At 49.9% G+C, this 17,307-nt stretch overlaps 1 protein-coding gene across 2 annotated transcripts in view; it reads right to left on the bottom strand.

Moving 5' to 3' along the window:
* Positions 1–17,307, bottom strand: part of LOC129051290 (tensin-3-like) — a 157,757-nt gene that overhangs the window by 86,707 nt on the left and 53,743 nt on the right. For both annotated transcript variants that reach the window (XM_063718488.1, XM_063718487.1), the window contains one exon: positions 15,102–15,139. In XM_063718488.1, coding sequence (XP_063574558.1) covers positions 15,102–15,139 — 38 coding nt within the window. The remainder of the gene's footprint in view (positions 1–15,101; positions 15,140–17,307) is intronic.

Genomic DNA, 17,307 nt, shown 5'->3' with positions numbered 1-17,307 from the left:
TGAAGCTGCAGCAATGATACTGATTCATGATAATACTTAACCAGGGGCAAAACAGACATGTCCCTCGCCCCACCCTGTTCACCTGAAGGAAGGCAGGAAGGAACCAGTGCCCAAGACCATAGGCCTGACTGGGATGATGAAACCCGAGAGTCATGTCCTACAGAGATGGCCCCGGGTTCATGTTGATGTGTGCATGGCCCCATCAATCACAGCCAGTTCTGAGAGCGATCCTACAGGCTCCTGGAAGGACGGGTCCGGATGCCATGCCTGACACCATGAACATTCTAAAACACTCAACTGGTAGTCTAAGCAAATGAAGGAACGCTTTTTGATTTTGCTTTGATTTATTCATGTTTAACATACAAGTTAAAATACCTGACTCTGAAGAAGCTGTATGAGCCTACTGAATGGGGACCTTAATTATTGGCACCAGAAATGGCTCCCTTTCCAACTGTGTGCCAGTGACTCCTAATCCCACTCACGAATGACAGGGAGTCATCATCTCATGTCCACCCTATGCTGGCTTTCTGTCGTGGCTCTGGCCACCCCATAGTGGGGGCAGCCCCTCACCACAGCTCTCTGTTTGGCCAGCAGCAGGAAGGCTGGGTTTGGGGCCCATGTGCCTGGTGCGCAGGCCTTCATGGAGGACACAGCCGCACGTCGGCAGGCCGCCCCGCTTGCCGCATGGTAGATTCCAGGGCCTGGCACTGTCAGCTCCCCACACCTGATCTCTTCTTCTCCTCTGTCCTCACCTGCAGACAACATAGTCCAGGCTCAACTCCCTTGCCTAACCCCACCTCCCACCTGTGAGCCTCAGCCCAGGCTGCTCCCTCTGCCTGGAAAACCACCTGCCCACCTCCTACTGGGCAGGTGCCTGTGCTTCAAGGCCCAGTGGCAAGGCCCCTTCTTCAGGAGACACACAAGTAAGATGTGCTTTTATTTCTGCTTCAAGAGACGAGCACAGAAATGTTATGACCCTCCCTCCTGTGATTTTGTAATACCCTCTTCTTATTTCAAAGGAAAAGGTCCAAGGAGGCAGTAACACTAAAACAAAGCACAGTTTTCAGAGGCTTTTAAAATGAGGGGTGGGCCCCACATCCACCAGGGAGCAGGCAAGCAGGTGTTTGTATTTTCAACCACACCAGCCTCATGCTGAGAAAGGCGGGGTTCCGGTCACGGAGCTCTGGAGCAGGAGGAGCTCCCACTGCCCCTGAGAGCCGAGGCCCGTTCATCAGAACGGCACTGAGCTCACAGGGAGCAGAGCCTCGGGCGATGACATCAGCTAATGCCACCCCCAGCTCCTACTTCTTGGGGGTCTGTAGCATCTGAGGTTTCCATATGAAATCAATAGCAGGCTCTTCACATCAAGCCCTGGCTTCCACTGACCTGTTGCTAATGACAAGGCAGAGCAAGTGGTCACCCCTAGGGAGGGGATCGCAGGATCTGGAATAAAACCACCCTCCAGAGTGAAGCGCAGAGCTCTGACAGTCAATGTTCAGTGGTCATCCGTAAAGAAAAGGAATAGCACAAATAAATGAGCTGGTCACTTCTCCAAACTTTGGGTCAGTTGTCTCAACCTCTTATTCATTCATTCATTGCAGAATGGCATATCAAATATCACACTTCAGGGCACTCAGAGATGAGAAAGAATTAGTAGTTGTCTTCGAAATTCAGTTTAAAATGAAAGAAAAGGTACAAACATACAACAGTTATTCAGGGAAGAAAATGGTAAATTCCACAAAGGTAGGCACCAGAGAAATTTTCCCTGAAATACATTTTGGCAAGAGTGTTTAAGAATCACATGATGAACAGTTTGGGTTTAACCAACTGTCCTTTGATCTAAAGAAGGCTGACAAGAGGCCAGGCGCGGTGGCTCACACCTGTAATCCCAGCACTTTGGGAGGCCAAGGCGTGTGGATCACGAGGTGAGGAGATTGAGACCATCCTGGCTAACACGCTGAAACCCTGTCTCTACTAAAAATACAAAAAAAAAAAAAAAAAAAAAAAAATAGCCGGGCGTGGTGGTGGGCGCCTGTAGTCCCAGCTAATTGGGAGGCTGAGGCAGGAGAATGGCGTGAACTCAGGAGGCAGAGCTTGCAGTGGGCCGAGATCGAGCCACTGCACTCCAGCCTGGGCAGCAGAGGGAGACTCCATCTCAAAACAAAAAAAAAAAGAAAGCTGACAAGAAAAGAAAACGTGAGAAACCCTAAGAGTTCACAACTTATCGAATCTTTTAAAATTAAGCACTGGGCTGCAAATGGCCAACTGGCCAACTCTAATGTCCACATAAACATATTCCATGAAACCCAAATTAGTTCCTGCTGGTCTGAAGCTAAACTGCCACCCCTGTTCACAAAATCTTGATAATGGCATTCCATTTAACTCTAATGTCCACATAAACATATTCCATGAAAACTAAACTGGTTCCTGCAGGTCTAAAGCTAAACTTCCACCCATGTTAACAAAATCCTGCCAATGGCATTCCTCTCTGCCCGGTGTCTCAAATTCAAAACCTAAGGATTACTCACGAGCCGTGCCTCTGACCCACCGGGTGGGTACGCCAATCCTAACAGGTCTACCTTTAAAATGCCCACAAGTCTACTTCCTACTGACCCCACCTATTGTTCAAGGTTGGGCCACCCCAGCTCTTGCTGGGCAGCGCTAAGCTTTCTAACCAACCTCCCAAGGTTCAATCAACTCCCCTCCAAATGCTTTTTAGAAGTAAAGAAACCTCTGAAAAATCAAAAGGTTTTAGATAAAGATTCTGAAAGCAGAATTTCTCACATCACAGTATTGCAACCATTCAGCCATTCTATCCACTCCACCTCCCCTGAAAGACGCAGTTGTGAGTTTATTATTCTAAAGACCTTCTGAACAGGGGGCGGTTTCCAGTGATAAAGGAGGGTTAACAGCTAGATCCTTGCACACCGCTTTATTAAGAACAGAAGGGAAGCCTGCGGGCTTCGGAAAGTTCCAGGGTAATTTGGAGTTGAGGGTGCACGGACACACACACAGTGCGCAGAAAGGCAGGAGTTGAAATGCCTAGAAACACACAAAACTGAACTCCGCCAGCTGCTCCCGGGAGGCAGAGAGAGGGCGCCCCGCGAGCTATTTCTGTGCCTGGCAGAAAATGGGAGCAGGCACTTCCTGAATCCCTGCCTAAAATTAACTGCTTTACAAAAGGGGGGAAGGGGAAACCCATGGTGAAACAAGTTTTATTTTACAATTCAAAATCTGGAGGTGGGGATTTGAATACTTCATTATGGGTTTTGGCCCCGCTGATAAAAATGTGGCTGAAAAAGAGAAGAAATGGGGGCTTTACTAGGAAACCTATCCTTCAGAAGTAGCCCCACAAAAATAAAGCCAGAGGTTTGATGAGAAACGTTCTCCTCCCCATGGAACATGAAGCCATGTCTCAACGAGAGGCGTGAAGGCACATGCACAGCAACACTGGTGCGGTCGCCAGAGAGCACAGGCTTCAGTGCCGCACATCAACTAAGTGCCTGTCCTGTGGTCTAGGAGGCTGAGACTCACGGACACACATGCTGACAACATGAGAGGGCAGTGTCTGGGGCAGGGGCTGCACAAGACAGAGTGGGGTGTCTGGAAGTATGGTGCGCACAGGGCCACAGCCCCCACCCTGAGGACGAGGCCTGCAGAGGTCTCCCCTTGCCTGACAGGGATGGTTATGTCCCAACAGGGGCGGGCTTCCAGCACCTCTCCCAGCCTGAACTCAGGCTCTGGAAGACCTGAGTCTGAACGGGCCATAGAGAGGCCTCAGGAACAAGATCCCACTGGGAACCTACACTCAGAGCCAGAACCTACACTCAGAGCCAGAATGCAGTCTCCCAGCCAGAGCCAGGGCCCAGGACTGCCAGAAAGTCCCGGAGATAAGCTTCTGCAGAGATGACATTGCTAGATGCCAGGGTGGGTGGCATCCATGTGGAATAATGACCGTAGTAGAAATTTTAAAAAGATGCACTGCATATGGTGTCTAAACATTAAAAGAGAACAGGCTGTTCTGCAGCTCCCCAACTGCAGCACACCTTCCTCCTCCATCTCAGCAGAGGGAAGGGTAAGGACAGACCACTCAGGAGAGCAGTGGACCAAACCACACACATTATGACAAGTGGATTTCTAACCTGGACAGAGCCAGAGTCAGGGTCAGAGAAGAAGAGCTGTGATTCAAAAGGAGCACACGGTGCCACAGGGCTGGGGAGAGGCCCCGATGCCGCCCAGCCCAGAAGCCCAGAGGTGAAGAGGCCCTGGATTGAGGAGCGCAGAGGACCCCAGTGAGCCTGGAGGCGGGGTGACAGGATAATGGGAGGAAGCATACGTTATAGACTCTGAGCAGTTCACAAACTGAATGGTGGTCTGAAAAAAGGGGTAGTAAGAAAAGCACGTCAGAAAAAGGACATCACTGAACAGGATGTGAGCTCACACAGGGGAATACAGAGTTTGGGGTCTTCTAGAAAGGGGCCAAGGGCTCCTGCAGGTGGCAGCCAGAGTCAGCAGAAAGAGCGCCTGGGGCCACACGTGTGGAAGGAGGGACGTTTCGCCTGTGACCAGAGCTGATGGGCAGGAGGTGCTGGAGCCGAACAGGGCATTTGCAGGAGTGTTTCAAGCTGATTAATGTCAGGCTGGTAGCTTGGAAGCAGGCCGGGGGAGGGGGTGTATTTCCACCAGAGGAATCAGCAGAGGCTGCCAATCAGCCCGCTGCACCCCCAGCAGGGTATAAACCCTCATCTGCACACCACTGGCCAGAACCTGTTTCAAGAGAAGCGAGAGTAAAAGCGATGGTGGCCAACGCAAACAGAGGCTGAGTGGGAGAGTCCACGCACACGCAGTACAGAACGCCAGACACAGGTGAGAGAGGCGGAGGGCTGGGGTTGCATCTGTACCTGCTCATCAGGGGCTTGTGGGAAATCACATCAGAAGCCCAAGACCAAGCAGGCAGGGACACCTGCAGCACCCAGCTCTGCCCTAGGCCCAGACACCGTGGCTGCAGCGATCTGGGCCAGGACTACAGAAGTCCTCCGTGGGGTGAGCCAAGGCAGGGTGAGCCTGTGCAAATGCAGGAGGCTGGGGGGAGTAGAAAGAAGGGCAGCCAGTTAGGGGAAAGGTCACAGAGCTGGCCAGAACCAAGGCAGCATTGAGCAAGAGGCACTTGGATTCCCGTGTCAGAAAATATTAAGCCCACGGCTCTGCCATTAGCCATATGGAACCACTTTCAGGTGGGCCCAGGCTAAGTCTGAGGCACTAATTAAGCCTACTAAATGGAATTTGTTTGCTTAAAAGAGCAGATCCCATTCTCAGAAGAAAATTTAGGAAATATATATACTTTCTTGTCGTTTAACAGTTAATAAATAAAATGCATAGTGATTTATGCTAGCGGTAGGCAACATTTCATGAAATAAATCTACTAGCGTCAGTACCACAACCGCAGACAGAGTAGTTTCCAGCAACTGACACTGTAGACATCTACAGTGATTCCTAATACAATGATGCAGATTAAGGTATTAAAAAGGGAAAAGAGCACTCCTGCAGAAGCCACCAGGCCCTGTGCTTGGGGAGCTGTTGAATTCAGTTCTCAGCAGTCCTCTTAGTAGGGGTTAATTCCTGTTTTACAGAGGAAGAAACTGAAGCCCAAGGTCACATGGGTAAGACAAAGCAGAGTCAGGATCCAGACCCAGGTCTGTTATTCATTCTTCTCTTTTATGAGTCCTCACAGTTTCAGAAGCTGCTTCTGAGAGCTACACATGCAAATTTCCATTTCGTTCTTCTGCTCTCCCAAAGAGGCCAGGCAAGAGAAAATAAGTAATCACCTAGTACAGAGTTTCACGTATGGAGCGCACACACACACACACAGAGCAGGAAATGTTCACCGCGTGCTCTTTTCTTTTGTTTTTGTTTACATTGGAGCGACGTGTGCCCATGGATGCCTGGCCTTGCTGCTCTGTCCCCTGCCCCTCGAGCTATATGGGGCTCCCTCCAGGACCGGGTTCCCCACCGTGGTCTGTCTGACCCAGTCAGGGCAGTCACTCAAACATTCATTATTGTCACCATGAAAGTGGCATCTGTTTTGAATTCAGGGGCCTCATCTTCTCTGGGTGTCCCACTCTGTCATCAGAGCCTGGCTGCATGAGGTCAGCTGGCCCTTCTCTCCTCCATGACACCCCTGGTAAACAGACACCCAACAACATCCCACAGAGTGGAGGTGGGGAGTGAACCTTAACCAACAGCACACTTGCCCAAATTATTTCTCAAGTAATGGAGGGTCTGCAGGGAGCGCTTCTTTCTCAGGTTAGAACTGGTCAAAAGACACAGAGGTGGGGTTCAGAAGAAGGTTTCCAGGGCACCTCAAAAGCCCTAGTTTAATCAATAAAACACACTTGCAGCCACGGGGTGCCCTTGCCAACAGCCTCTTACGCTCTCATGTAACCACAGTGCCATGGAAAGTTACCCTCATTTAACAGATGCCGAGAGTCAAGACAGACAGGCCTGGCCTGAGCCACGTGCAGGACGCAGGGACCCACATTCTCCCTCCGGCTGCACCTTCTAGCCTCCTGCCCAGGAGACAGATACAGATGCTGGCTGCAGGTCTGCTAATTAGGTTACTGGCCATGTAGTTAAAATGATGTGGCAAATAGGTGCAGATTCATTCCAGGTGTGTGTTGTTTCATCTGTTACAACACAATATGGAATGAAAACTGATGATTCAGAGAAAACACAGGATACATTTTAAAATTATATTATTTATTTAAAACAAATATCTTGTTTCAAAAGATTATAATTCTCTTTTGGCCTCTTTTTGGGGCAGGGCTAGGACTTCCTACACAAATATAGCTTACACTTATGCCACACTAAAAAACAAACCTGCCATCGCAGGGCGAGAACTACACTCATAACCAGACAGTCAACATGGTCCCGTCAGCCCGGCCAAAGGTCACCACCAGTTTCAAAGACCTGCTTCCTCTGGTGTAAAATGGTGAACCCAGTGACTTCCCAGCCTGTGGAATGCCAGCAGGGTCACCATAAAGCCCCGCAGATGCCGAGACGGTGCAAGGAGCAGAGCCCCGCAGGGCAAGGCCCCGAGCTGCTGGCAGCTGGTGTCGCCCGGCTGACGCACTTCCTTAGTTGACAGTGGCTTGGTCCTGCTGGCCGCCTTCGAGTCCAAGAAAGGCCTAGAAGTCCACAATCAATGCCTCTGATTGAGGCTTAGATTATTAGGGATTTAGAAACCTTAATTCTTTTGTACAAAGTATAACTGTGCTGACATGAAAAGCCAAACATGACTTGCTGACTTTGAGAGTGAGCCTTGAGCCCACACCGTGGCTTTGGCTGGCGGGATTCACACAGTGGGGCCACTTCCCAGACTCTGGGAGTCAGGAATAATAGTTCCCAGTAGAAAAAGAGACACAGGTATAAACATGCCTCTAGTAAGGTGTTAATGTGTAAAGTGACTTTCTAATTAAAATGAGTCAAAAAAGATTGGTGAGGACAGCCTACCAGAAAAGGGATCTTACAGGAAAAGGAATAAAAGTGTCCTCAAAAAGAGCAGAATTTAAGGATGCTTCATGGTTCTTCTGACAGTAGTGACAACTAGCAAAAAAGAAAGATATGGAAGCCACCGATCAGTACCCACCTTCAGTAGGTGAACAGAGGGTAAACTGTGGCACATCCAGACGACAGAGTGTTATTCAGCTGAAAAGAAATGAGCTATCAAGCCAAGAAATGACAGGGAAGAAATTTAAATGCATATTATCAAGTGAAGGAAGCCCATCTGAAAAGGCTACACATGTATGATTCCAACCCTATTGCATTCTGGAAAAGGCAACACTATGAAGACAGTGAAAAGGTCAGCGGCTGCTGGGGTGCAGGAGAGAGAAGCGCAGCACAGAGGATTTCTAGGGCAGCGAAACTACTCCATACGGTACTGTCATGGTGGATGTGACTTATGATGCACCTGTCCAAACCCATGGAATGTACAACACCCAGAGTGAGCCCTAACGTAGACTGTGGACTCATCAATACTGGTTCATCAATTCTAACAAACGTGCTGTTCTGGTGCGGCGATGCTGACGGCAGGAGAGTGTGTGTCTCTGTGCGTGAATATGCATGCGTGTGAACATGTAAGCATGTGTGTGTGAGCCCTCGGTTGTTTCCCCTCAATTTTGTGGCAAATCTGAAACTGCTCTAAAAATAACATCTTCTAATTTTAAAAACCATTTTAAAAGCTGTCAAACATTAAAACACACACACACACACACTTGGCAAACATAGGTGGAGACCTGCAATCATCTGGCAGAATCGGACTCTCACTTCACCCTGTGGGGCTGCAGACAGAAGCTCCCTGTGGACAGCATGCTGCATCTGGGTCCAGCTCTGTGCACAGCCGAGAGCTACACTCAGGAAATGTCTGCTGAGCTGGCTGGCTTAAAAATTAACTGCCTCCACCCTTAGAGCAAGAAGTGGGGAGGGAGGAGAAGGGACGCCCATGTAAACATTTACTGAGACGGCAGAGAGAGGAAGAGCCGGTGCTGGCCGCGTGAGTTGGGGCAGGACCATTGCAGGCTTTAGCAAGAGGTGCAACTGCTCGGTCCCAGCCCTGTCACCTGTAAGAGGGAGCAGAACAAGCCTCCTCAGAGAGAAGTGTGAGGAGTAAATGACAGAGCATATCTAAAGCGCTCAGCAGGGTCCTGCAGATCCCTCAACAATGCTGACTGAATGGCATTCCTTCTGCACAGGCTGGACATGGAGAGATGTATCTCATGACATCCCTAAAAATCCTATGCTCAAATGAAGAAGCTGAGTTCAGAGGGAGTAGCCATCTTCCTGAAGCTATTGTAAAGGGTACAAATAGGGGCAGGAAAGAGATGAACTCACAAACAACAAAAGAGCTTTTACACGCAGGGCCGGGGATTTTCCTTTTGGTTATGAAAAACGTATTGGTCCTGCCTGGGCTCAATGGCTCACACTAGAATCCCAGCACTCTGGGAGGCCAAGGTGGGTGGATCACTTGAGGTTAGGAGTTTGAGACCAGCCTGGCCAATATGGTGAAACCCCGTCTCTACTAAAAATAAAAACTAAAAAAAATAGCCAGGCGTGGTGGCACACGCCTATAACCCCAGCTACTTGGGAGGCTGAGGCAGAAGAATCCCTTGAATCCAAGAGGTGGATGTTGCTGTGAAAGATCGCACCACTGCATTTCAGCCCGTGTGATGGAGGGAAGAAACAAAGACAGAAAGAGAGAAAGAGAGAAAGGGAGAAAGAAAGAAGAGGAGAAAGGGAGGAAGAGAGGAAGGGAGGAAGGGAGGAAGGAAAGAAAGGGAGGAAGAGAGGAAAGGAAGGAAGGAAAGAAGGAAGGAAAGGAGAAAGGAAGAGAGAAAGAGAGAAAGAAAGAATTTATTAGGCCTTGTTACTAACAAATTCAGATCATTCGTTCCTAGTGAAGACCATATGAAAAAAGGCCACTACTTACAACTTTTGGGGAGGTCAAAGCTGACACCCCAACCTTAAAATCTGTGGCAATGAGCTTCAACCAGATTCCGTCCTCCACCAAGAGCCCAGGGAGCACCAACCCTGCTGAAGGTGGGGACGAGAGTCTGCAGCCTCCGTGCCCTGTGTCCTGGCAGGAAAGACAGGCCCCTGCCCTAAGCAGAGCAGAGCTGGCTGGTGGGATGCTGGAGAGTGGAGGCTCTGGGGCCATAGACAGGGTAAGGTCTGGACATGGAAGGTGAGACAGGCTCAGAGAATGCAGTAACCGAGAGCTCAGGGTCAGCAAAACAGCAGCTCCCACAGCCTCCCTCCTTGTGCACGGGTGAGAAGGTCCAAAACAGAAACACACAGCTGCGACAGCTGAGGCCCCTGCAGGGTTGCAAAGAGCTATGGGAATTGGGGAGAGATACTGCCCCTGCTCACTGTCTTGTGGGAGGACTGGGAGTCTCGGACAAGATGCCATGGATGTATGAGCAGAGCCTTCACGGGGAAGAAGAGCCCTGAGCCATGCGGGTGTCAGAGAATTCTCAGGCATCATTTCATGAGAGAGAAATAGAAATGCAGCCCAGGAGGAGTGAGCCCCAAGCCAAGCGGGAGAGACGCTCATCTTGTGTTTTAGAGAAGTTGGCCCTGGAGCTGGAGTTCACAAGAGGCATAGTAGGTTCTGTAGGCATACGAGCAAGGTAGGCTAAAGTCACCCACACAAACCTCAGCTCCATTTCTGATACATGAAGATGGCAAAGCACCAAAAAGAACACATGGAACAGCAAAAATCAGAGCTTTGAAATGCAACACCCATGAATTCTGGGCCTCAGAAGCTAGGTGACAACAGGTAAGTTGTTTCACCTCCCTGGGGTCTTGAGGTTTTTCATCAGACAGTGGGGAGAGGGGGCTGGACAGGTCAATCCCTGGGACCCAGCAGGCCCGTATCCTACTGCACGGCAGCTGCGGCTCTTAGCATGCAGAGAAAAGGAGTGATCTGAAGATGAAAGTTAACTGCCAGACAGAAGTTAATGGTTGAAACTTATCAGTTAGGCCACTGAGCGTCTGTTGACGCCCAGGATGAATGTCTAGGGACAGTTTCTGAAGAAGCCATAAACTCTAGGTCCCGTGTTTTCCATGGCAGAGGATCAAGTCTTTGCCCTGGGCCTGTCTGGTGGAAGTGACAAAGCTCCTGCATCAGCCACAGCCAGGACATGGGGATCCCTGATAGGAGAGCCCAGCAAAGGCCCCCAGGGCAGCAGGCAATGAGGGCAGCAGGAGGTTCCGCTGACTTCCCCAGGACCTCCTGTAGCCTCAGTTTAAAAAGAGCAGCAAGCCTATCACAAAGTTCTCTCCCTCAGGCAGCCAGCTGGAGAGCGGGGAAAGGCTCCTGGCTTGGCAACTGCCCAGATGGAGCACCAGGACAGTGGAAGAAGACGCTGAGGCCACCTGCAGGAGCCAAGAGGCTGGACAGAGCCTGGGACCTCTCTCCTCTTGCTGCATTCTCCTTCTACAGACTCAGCAAGGAGGCAACACCAGCACTCCTGTATTTTATATCCAAGAAGGGTGCAAACCGAGGCACGTGCAGAGAGAGAAACAGCAAGCTGGACCTTCGCAGCCAGGCTGCAAAGGCTGAGGATGAGCCAGGGGGTCTGAGAGCATTGGAGCCCAGGTGGCAGGAGGTTCTGTGTTTTTCCTGGATTAAAGGGGGAGCTGCGCATCGGGACCCTCTGCAGGGCGTCTCCCCAACATTACTCCTGCACATGTTCCCCTCACTAACTCCTGCATGTGGTCCCTACATGGGGTCTTAAGTTTACAAAAAAATTACCTGCAGGTCTATTTCTCCTCTGATGATTCAAGATGATACTCAATGCCCTACACATTCTCCTCTGATGATTCAAGATGATACTCAATACCCTACACAAAGTGCAACTCTAAGGAGCAAATGTGTCTGCAAGTGGGCAGAGGCGGAAGAGGCATCTCACCATGATGCCAGGCTGCAGGTTTCAAGGATAGGATTCCCGTGCCTCCATCTGCTTGCCTAAGCTCCACAGAACCTCCCTTTCATTTCCTTTAGTGGGGCACCACCTGCCACCCTTTCCTCCCTCTTCTCCCCTCCCCAACATCTGCTTTCCTACAACTGCTTCATTTCTCGTACTTCTTTTTTCACTCTTGCCGGTAAGTCAAGTGACAGCCAGGAAAAAAGCAAGTCATGATGCCCACACAGCTCATGTGGCTCACATGAATAAGCACTGCATTCCAGGAAGCAAAATAGTTGAAATCCCAAACTTTCAAGTGATTGTACATACATTATTTGACTTTCCTGAAACTTAAGTATTATCATAACCAACAGCTAAGAGAAAGCTATTTTTCTGTTTATTATAGAAAACTATTATTCACTTTTTTTATGCAGGAAGAAAGTGAGGCTCAGGGCCTATCTAAGTCCACATGGGCTGCTATAACAAAATATTGGAAGGCTTATAAACACAGAAATATACTTCCCAAGGTTCTAGGGTTGGGAAGTACAAGATCAAGGCACCAGCAGATTCAGTGTCTGATGTGGGCCCTTTTCAGGGTTCATAGAGGATGCCTTCTTGCCATGTATGCACATAGCAGAAGAGGTAAGGGATCTCTCTGGGGTCCCTTTTATAAAGGCACTAATCCCATTCATAGACATTCCACCCTCACGACCTAATCATCTCCCCAAAGGCCTCCATTTCCAGCTACCATCACCTTGGGGATCAGGTTTCAACACAGGACTCTGGGGGAGACACAAACATCAAGACCATAGCAAGGGGAACTAGAAAGGCTTTGGGAGACAAAAAGCCCCACTGGGATCCAAGTCCAGGTGTCTGCCTCCATCTACCCACTGAGCTGCATGGCCTGGCCTGAGAGGACATACTGTCCAATGGCTCAAGAAGAGAGTGACAGCAGTCTTTTGGGGCTTCTCAAAATGTCCCAACAATGGCTCTGCCTCCCTGCCTGAGCCCCCAACTGCTGTCTCGGTCCCCATTTCTGCAGGATGGTTCCTCCACATCGTCAGTGCCACAGAAGGGGCTCTGAGGGCCTGGACAGGAGGAGCCTGTGACAATGTCACTGACAGCAGCAGATCAACAGCTGTGGCCTTTAGCACCACCACACACCAGCCACATGCTCCAGGGCATGGGTGGAGCCTGTAGACACAGGCGCAAGTGCTCCCACACAGAGGGGAACACCATCGAGGGGGTTTAACACAGCACACACTACCACCCAGTCTCGGGTCTGATGCCAGACAAAGCCTATAAGCTGAACCAAGGCTTCATACTTGCCTGAGCAATCTGAGTGCAGCGTCTAAGGAGCCCACTGGGCGATATATGTAAACACAGTAATCAAGGACTCAAAAGCCGAGTGCAATAATGTGGGAGAAGCCACAGCCATATTCAGTTCCTGGAAGACCGAGCCGCTCCCTTAGCCGAGTACCCTGCAGGAGCAGCTGGGGAGTTATGGCCCTCATATCCCCAACAACGATGGCATTATATTTTTGAAATGAGAAGTTGCTTTGTTATTGCCAGTGGCTTTCTCCCCTGCGGTTCAAAGCTGTATTATAAAAAAAAAGAACATGGATATATTTCCCCGCACTGTGATCTGATAGGAATAGGAGCTTATCCATCCCTCAGCAAACTGCCAATGGTTGCCGTTAGAAATTCCATATTCAGTGATAGTTAAGGATTTTGGAATACACTTTGAACGAAAGAATTCAATCCCTTAAGCAGCCGGCGACAGGCTTCATTTAAGAAATGGAAGGAACAACAGCAGGCTCATCTCTGCGGCTGCAGCTCAGAGGTGGCTGGGCCCACAACAGGGTCAGGACAAGCAGCCCACCCCCTCCTCCTACTCTGCAGCTGACCCGAGATGCAAGCAATGAGGACAAAGGCACCACACAACAGGGTTAAGGGACAACACATCCCAGTCCTCCTAGAGAAGGGGGAAGCTCTCCAAGTCTGAAATGCTCCCCCAAAGGTGCAATCTTCCCACTCACCACTGCATTCAGAAGCACTGCTCCCACACCACTGAAGGTGCACAGCACCCCAGGAAAGGAGCCTATCTGTGGACAAAAAACCTCAAATAAACCATGGTCAGAAATCAGCTACACCTAAGAGTGTGTGAACAAGAAACGCCTACTCCTCTGGAAAAGGGGAAGCCCTCTCCAGAGCAGGGTGGAAAGCAAGAGGAGAAGCACTCCACACAGCCCCCAGGAGGCCCGAGAAGTGCACCCCACGTGACATCTGGAGGAGACAGCCAGCAAGGAGGTGTGGCCAGGTCACAGGGGCTGCTGGTCTGGGGTTCAGGAAGCGGGCAGCAAGGCCCTGTGCCATCCTCTCTGCTCCTGCACGTGCTCAGCATTCTCCATAATGAAAACTTTAAAAAGTCTCTTGGGAGAAAAGAAATAGAGCTATACTAGTCTGGTTCTTCCAACTTTGTGTGTGTGTGTGTGTATTTGTGTGCACACATATGCATGTGTGTGTGTGAGCACAAATGTGTTTGTGTGCGTGTGTATTTATGTGCACACACATGTGCGTATTTATGCATGTGTGTGTTTGTGTATGCCTGAGATCGGGAGTGTCGGGGAAACCAACCCCCCTAGTCCTCACATGGAAAGCAGACCCACACGCAGTGAGTTCATGGTAACATGAAGTCAGCTTCCAGCACAGCCTTCCACTCGGAGCCCAAGGCAGGGCTGGAAATGATCAAAACAGCTGCCCCATAAGGTCTGTAACAGTAGCAAAATCCCAAGACTCTAAAACTCCTCTTCCCTGGACCTACAGCCATGGGGACAACCTGTCAGGACACCTACGGAGCCCCCATAGGCAGGGCCAAACAGTAGATAGGGCAAAACACTGCTGACACCCCGACTGCAAACCCAAATCATACCTGGGGATTCCGTAAATACAGCCACCATCCCCAGGAGATCTGAAGGTGCGAGCACCAAGACAAGGTAGAAAACCATGTGCTTCTTCCTTGGGGTGTCTGTCACTTCCCACATGGCACTTCCAGGCCACCTCACTTCCCCACTCACCAAAACCCTAAGCCCAACAGGACATAGCCAGGCCTCCTTTGGTCATAGAGGTCTTCGGGCAATTTAACCTCTCCAGAGACTCACAAACCTCAGTGAACATCACTAAACCTTACTCCAGGGTTCCCAGGTTTCCGTGGCAGCTGAAAACCCCAATCCATCTATGCACAACTATCTCCAAAATGAGGCAGAAAAGTCCCCAGGCCAGGGGAATGCCCTGGACATCCCTGCTCCTGCCCTCTCTCCGCTGAGAGGCAGTATGACAAGGCAGTGAGAAACCAGGGACTGTGCGCCACTGAGAAGGAGCCGTTGATGTGGCCAGGGGACAACTGTTGAATTCTTATCTGAAATCAAATTCTTAAGAATTATTTTCCATAATTAAAACCGTGGATTTCAAAGCTCTTTGGTTTATCCTTGAGATGAAAGGTATACACCGTATCCCAGCCCTGGCTTTCCTAAAGAGTTTTCTTTCCGTGGCTGCAGTCCAAAGAGGCCCCCCCACACATATCATTCAATGAAGGCCAAGTCAGCTATAAAAAGTCCCATGGGAAAGCAACGGAATGCTTACCTTGGCTTCACATTTCTTGTGGCAGGAATACTTGCAGGCTGGAAAGAAAAAAGAGAGAAAGAATGTGTGTCGAGCAGTCTCTCTAGCAAGAATTCTTACATCTTCAAACCCTCTCAATCCTTCAAACTCTCTGGCTTGAAGATCCCATAGGTGGTCTCTCTCTGGCACGAGGGAGATTTTTACTTATGACACACGGCAGTGTGGACAGAAGGCAGTGAGGATGTGGTGTGCAAGAGCAGAGTTACAACTGTTGTCTGTTAGCAACAGCTCAGGTGGCTCAGGTAGGAATGTCTTGGGAGCAGGGTCACGAGCAGATTGGTTTTTCAAGGGGTATGTACGTCCAGCCAAACTGGATCCCTAAAGAAGAATTTCAGCAGCAGAAAGCATTCATGTATGCCCAGAAATTATAGCTGATCCCTGAAAAAAGAAGAGAAACTGGAAAATGCCCCTTAAGAATCAGAATTTAAAGTGTCCATGAAAGACCGGATTGGAGTCTTTAAATTTGTGAGAAAGTCGTGCATCTGGATTTCGGAAGTGCTCCCACTTCCTGCCAACCTGAGAACTGACTGTCAGAATAAATTCATGTCTAAATTCCTATAGGAGAATCCTTCCAGAGGGGCCACTGTGAGAACGGAGCAAGTCCTGTGTCCCTTTGAGTCCTGTGTCCCTTCGAGTCCTGTGTCCCTTTGGAGGCCCTAACAATGCAATGCGGAGCTGGAACTAATGTGGATTTCACAGGCCCTTCTGCCCAGAGGCTGCAGCTGTGATGATGAGGCATAAACCTCCCCACGAGCACCACGAGCATGCTGCAGGCAGGCCTTGCAGGATAGGGAAAGAGAAATGAAGCAGCACACCTAATAATCCCAACACAGCCTCCTGTACCAGTTCCAAGGGAGCGTCGGGTACATGCCCTCCTTTCCCCATGTTTGCCAGCCCACAGGGACAGCTGTGGGAGGAAGGAAAGAGACTTGGGTTGGGGAACAGTGACCAAAGCCTCCTATCCAGGCTCTGCCCCTCTAGCTGGGTCTTTGTTTCCTCCCACGGAGCTATCATGGGTCAAATGGAATCCTTCAAAGGACCCTGTTTTGAAACTAGAAAGCAATGTCCACATGCAGAAGTGTGTGGGACCTGAAGACCAAGGCCTCGGAAGGCAGGGAGAGGGGCCCCACATCCCAGCTCTGCGTGTCGACACCATGTGACTCCCCCTCCTGCACTCTGTTTTCAATGACGTATCAAAGTCAAAAAGGTTTGAGTAGGGTTGAATGAGGATGAAACAGATAAGGTCACTTGCCCATGCATGGCAATTATTAGAACTCCAGTAGTTACAGCTAGGTTGTTATCTTTGTATGATCTATGTTTTTGAATTGCTGAATTGTCGTTCTATACCTTGAGGTTTGTAAGATTATTCACAAAGACATGTATTTATCCTACACCTTCTAATGGGCAAAACACACAAAGGTGATCAGTGATTTTCAAATCAAGAGAGACTTGCCATTGGGAAACAAGGGGCTTCCACACAAGATTAAAAGTTCAGACAGAAACCACCCCTGGCAGAGGCCAGCACAAAGGACTGAGATAAGGAGAAGGGCGGTGGGCAGGCTTCTGGCCTCTGGCTGAGTTAGAGTCAGGCAAAGAATTCTGCCCACACACGTTTAGCAGCATGTCACAAGACCACGACATCATGCAGCAGTTAGCCTTCCAGATGGCCTGGGTGACCTCATCTCTTGGCCCCCATGCCGGTGTATAGCCCCCTCCCACAGTGAATCAGCTGGGCTGTGTGACAGTGCAACCTGGCAGAGGGGACGGTGTGTGACTTTTGTGGCTAAAAGGCATCATGGCTTCTGTCCTGGTCTCCAGGATCACTCATTCTGAGGACAGCCAGACGCCATGTTGTGAGGACACTCAAGCAGCCCTATGGAGAGGCCCCCATGGAGAGGAGCTGAGGCTTCCCACCAACAGCTGGCCCCAGCTTCCCAGCCACAGAAGTGCACCACCTCGGAAGCTGGTCTCCAACCCCAACCAAGCCTTCAGATGGTGCAGCCTCTCCAGAGACCCTGAGCCAGAACTGCTCAGTCACCTATGTCCCAAATTTCTGATCATTGACACAGTGGGAGATAACAGATGCTTACTGTTATGCTAAGGTACTAACTTTGGGAATCATTTGTCATGCAACATTCCAACTCAACACAAAAAAATGGCCCTGGTC

Source organism: Pongo abelii, chromosome 19, assembly GCF_028885655.2.
Source record: "Pongo abelii isolate AG06213 chromosome 19, NHGRI_mPonAbe1-v2.0_pri, whole genome shotgun sequence".
Classification (NCBI taxonomy): Eukaryota; Metazoa; Chordata; class Mammalia; order Primates; family Hominidae; genus Pongo; species Pongo abelii.
Note: the sequence above shows the minus strand (reverse complement) of the source record. Positions and strands in the feature narration are given on the sequence as shown.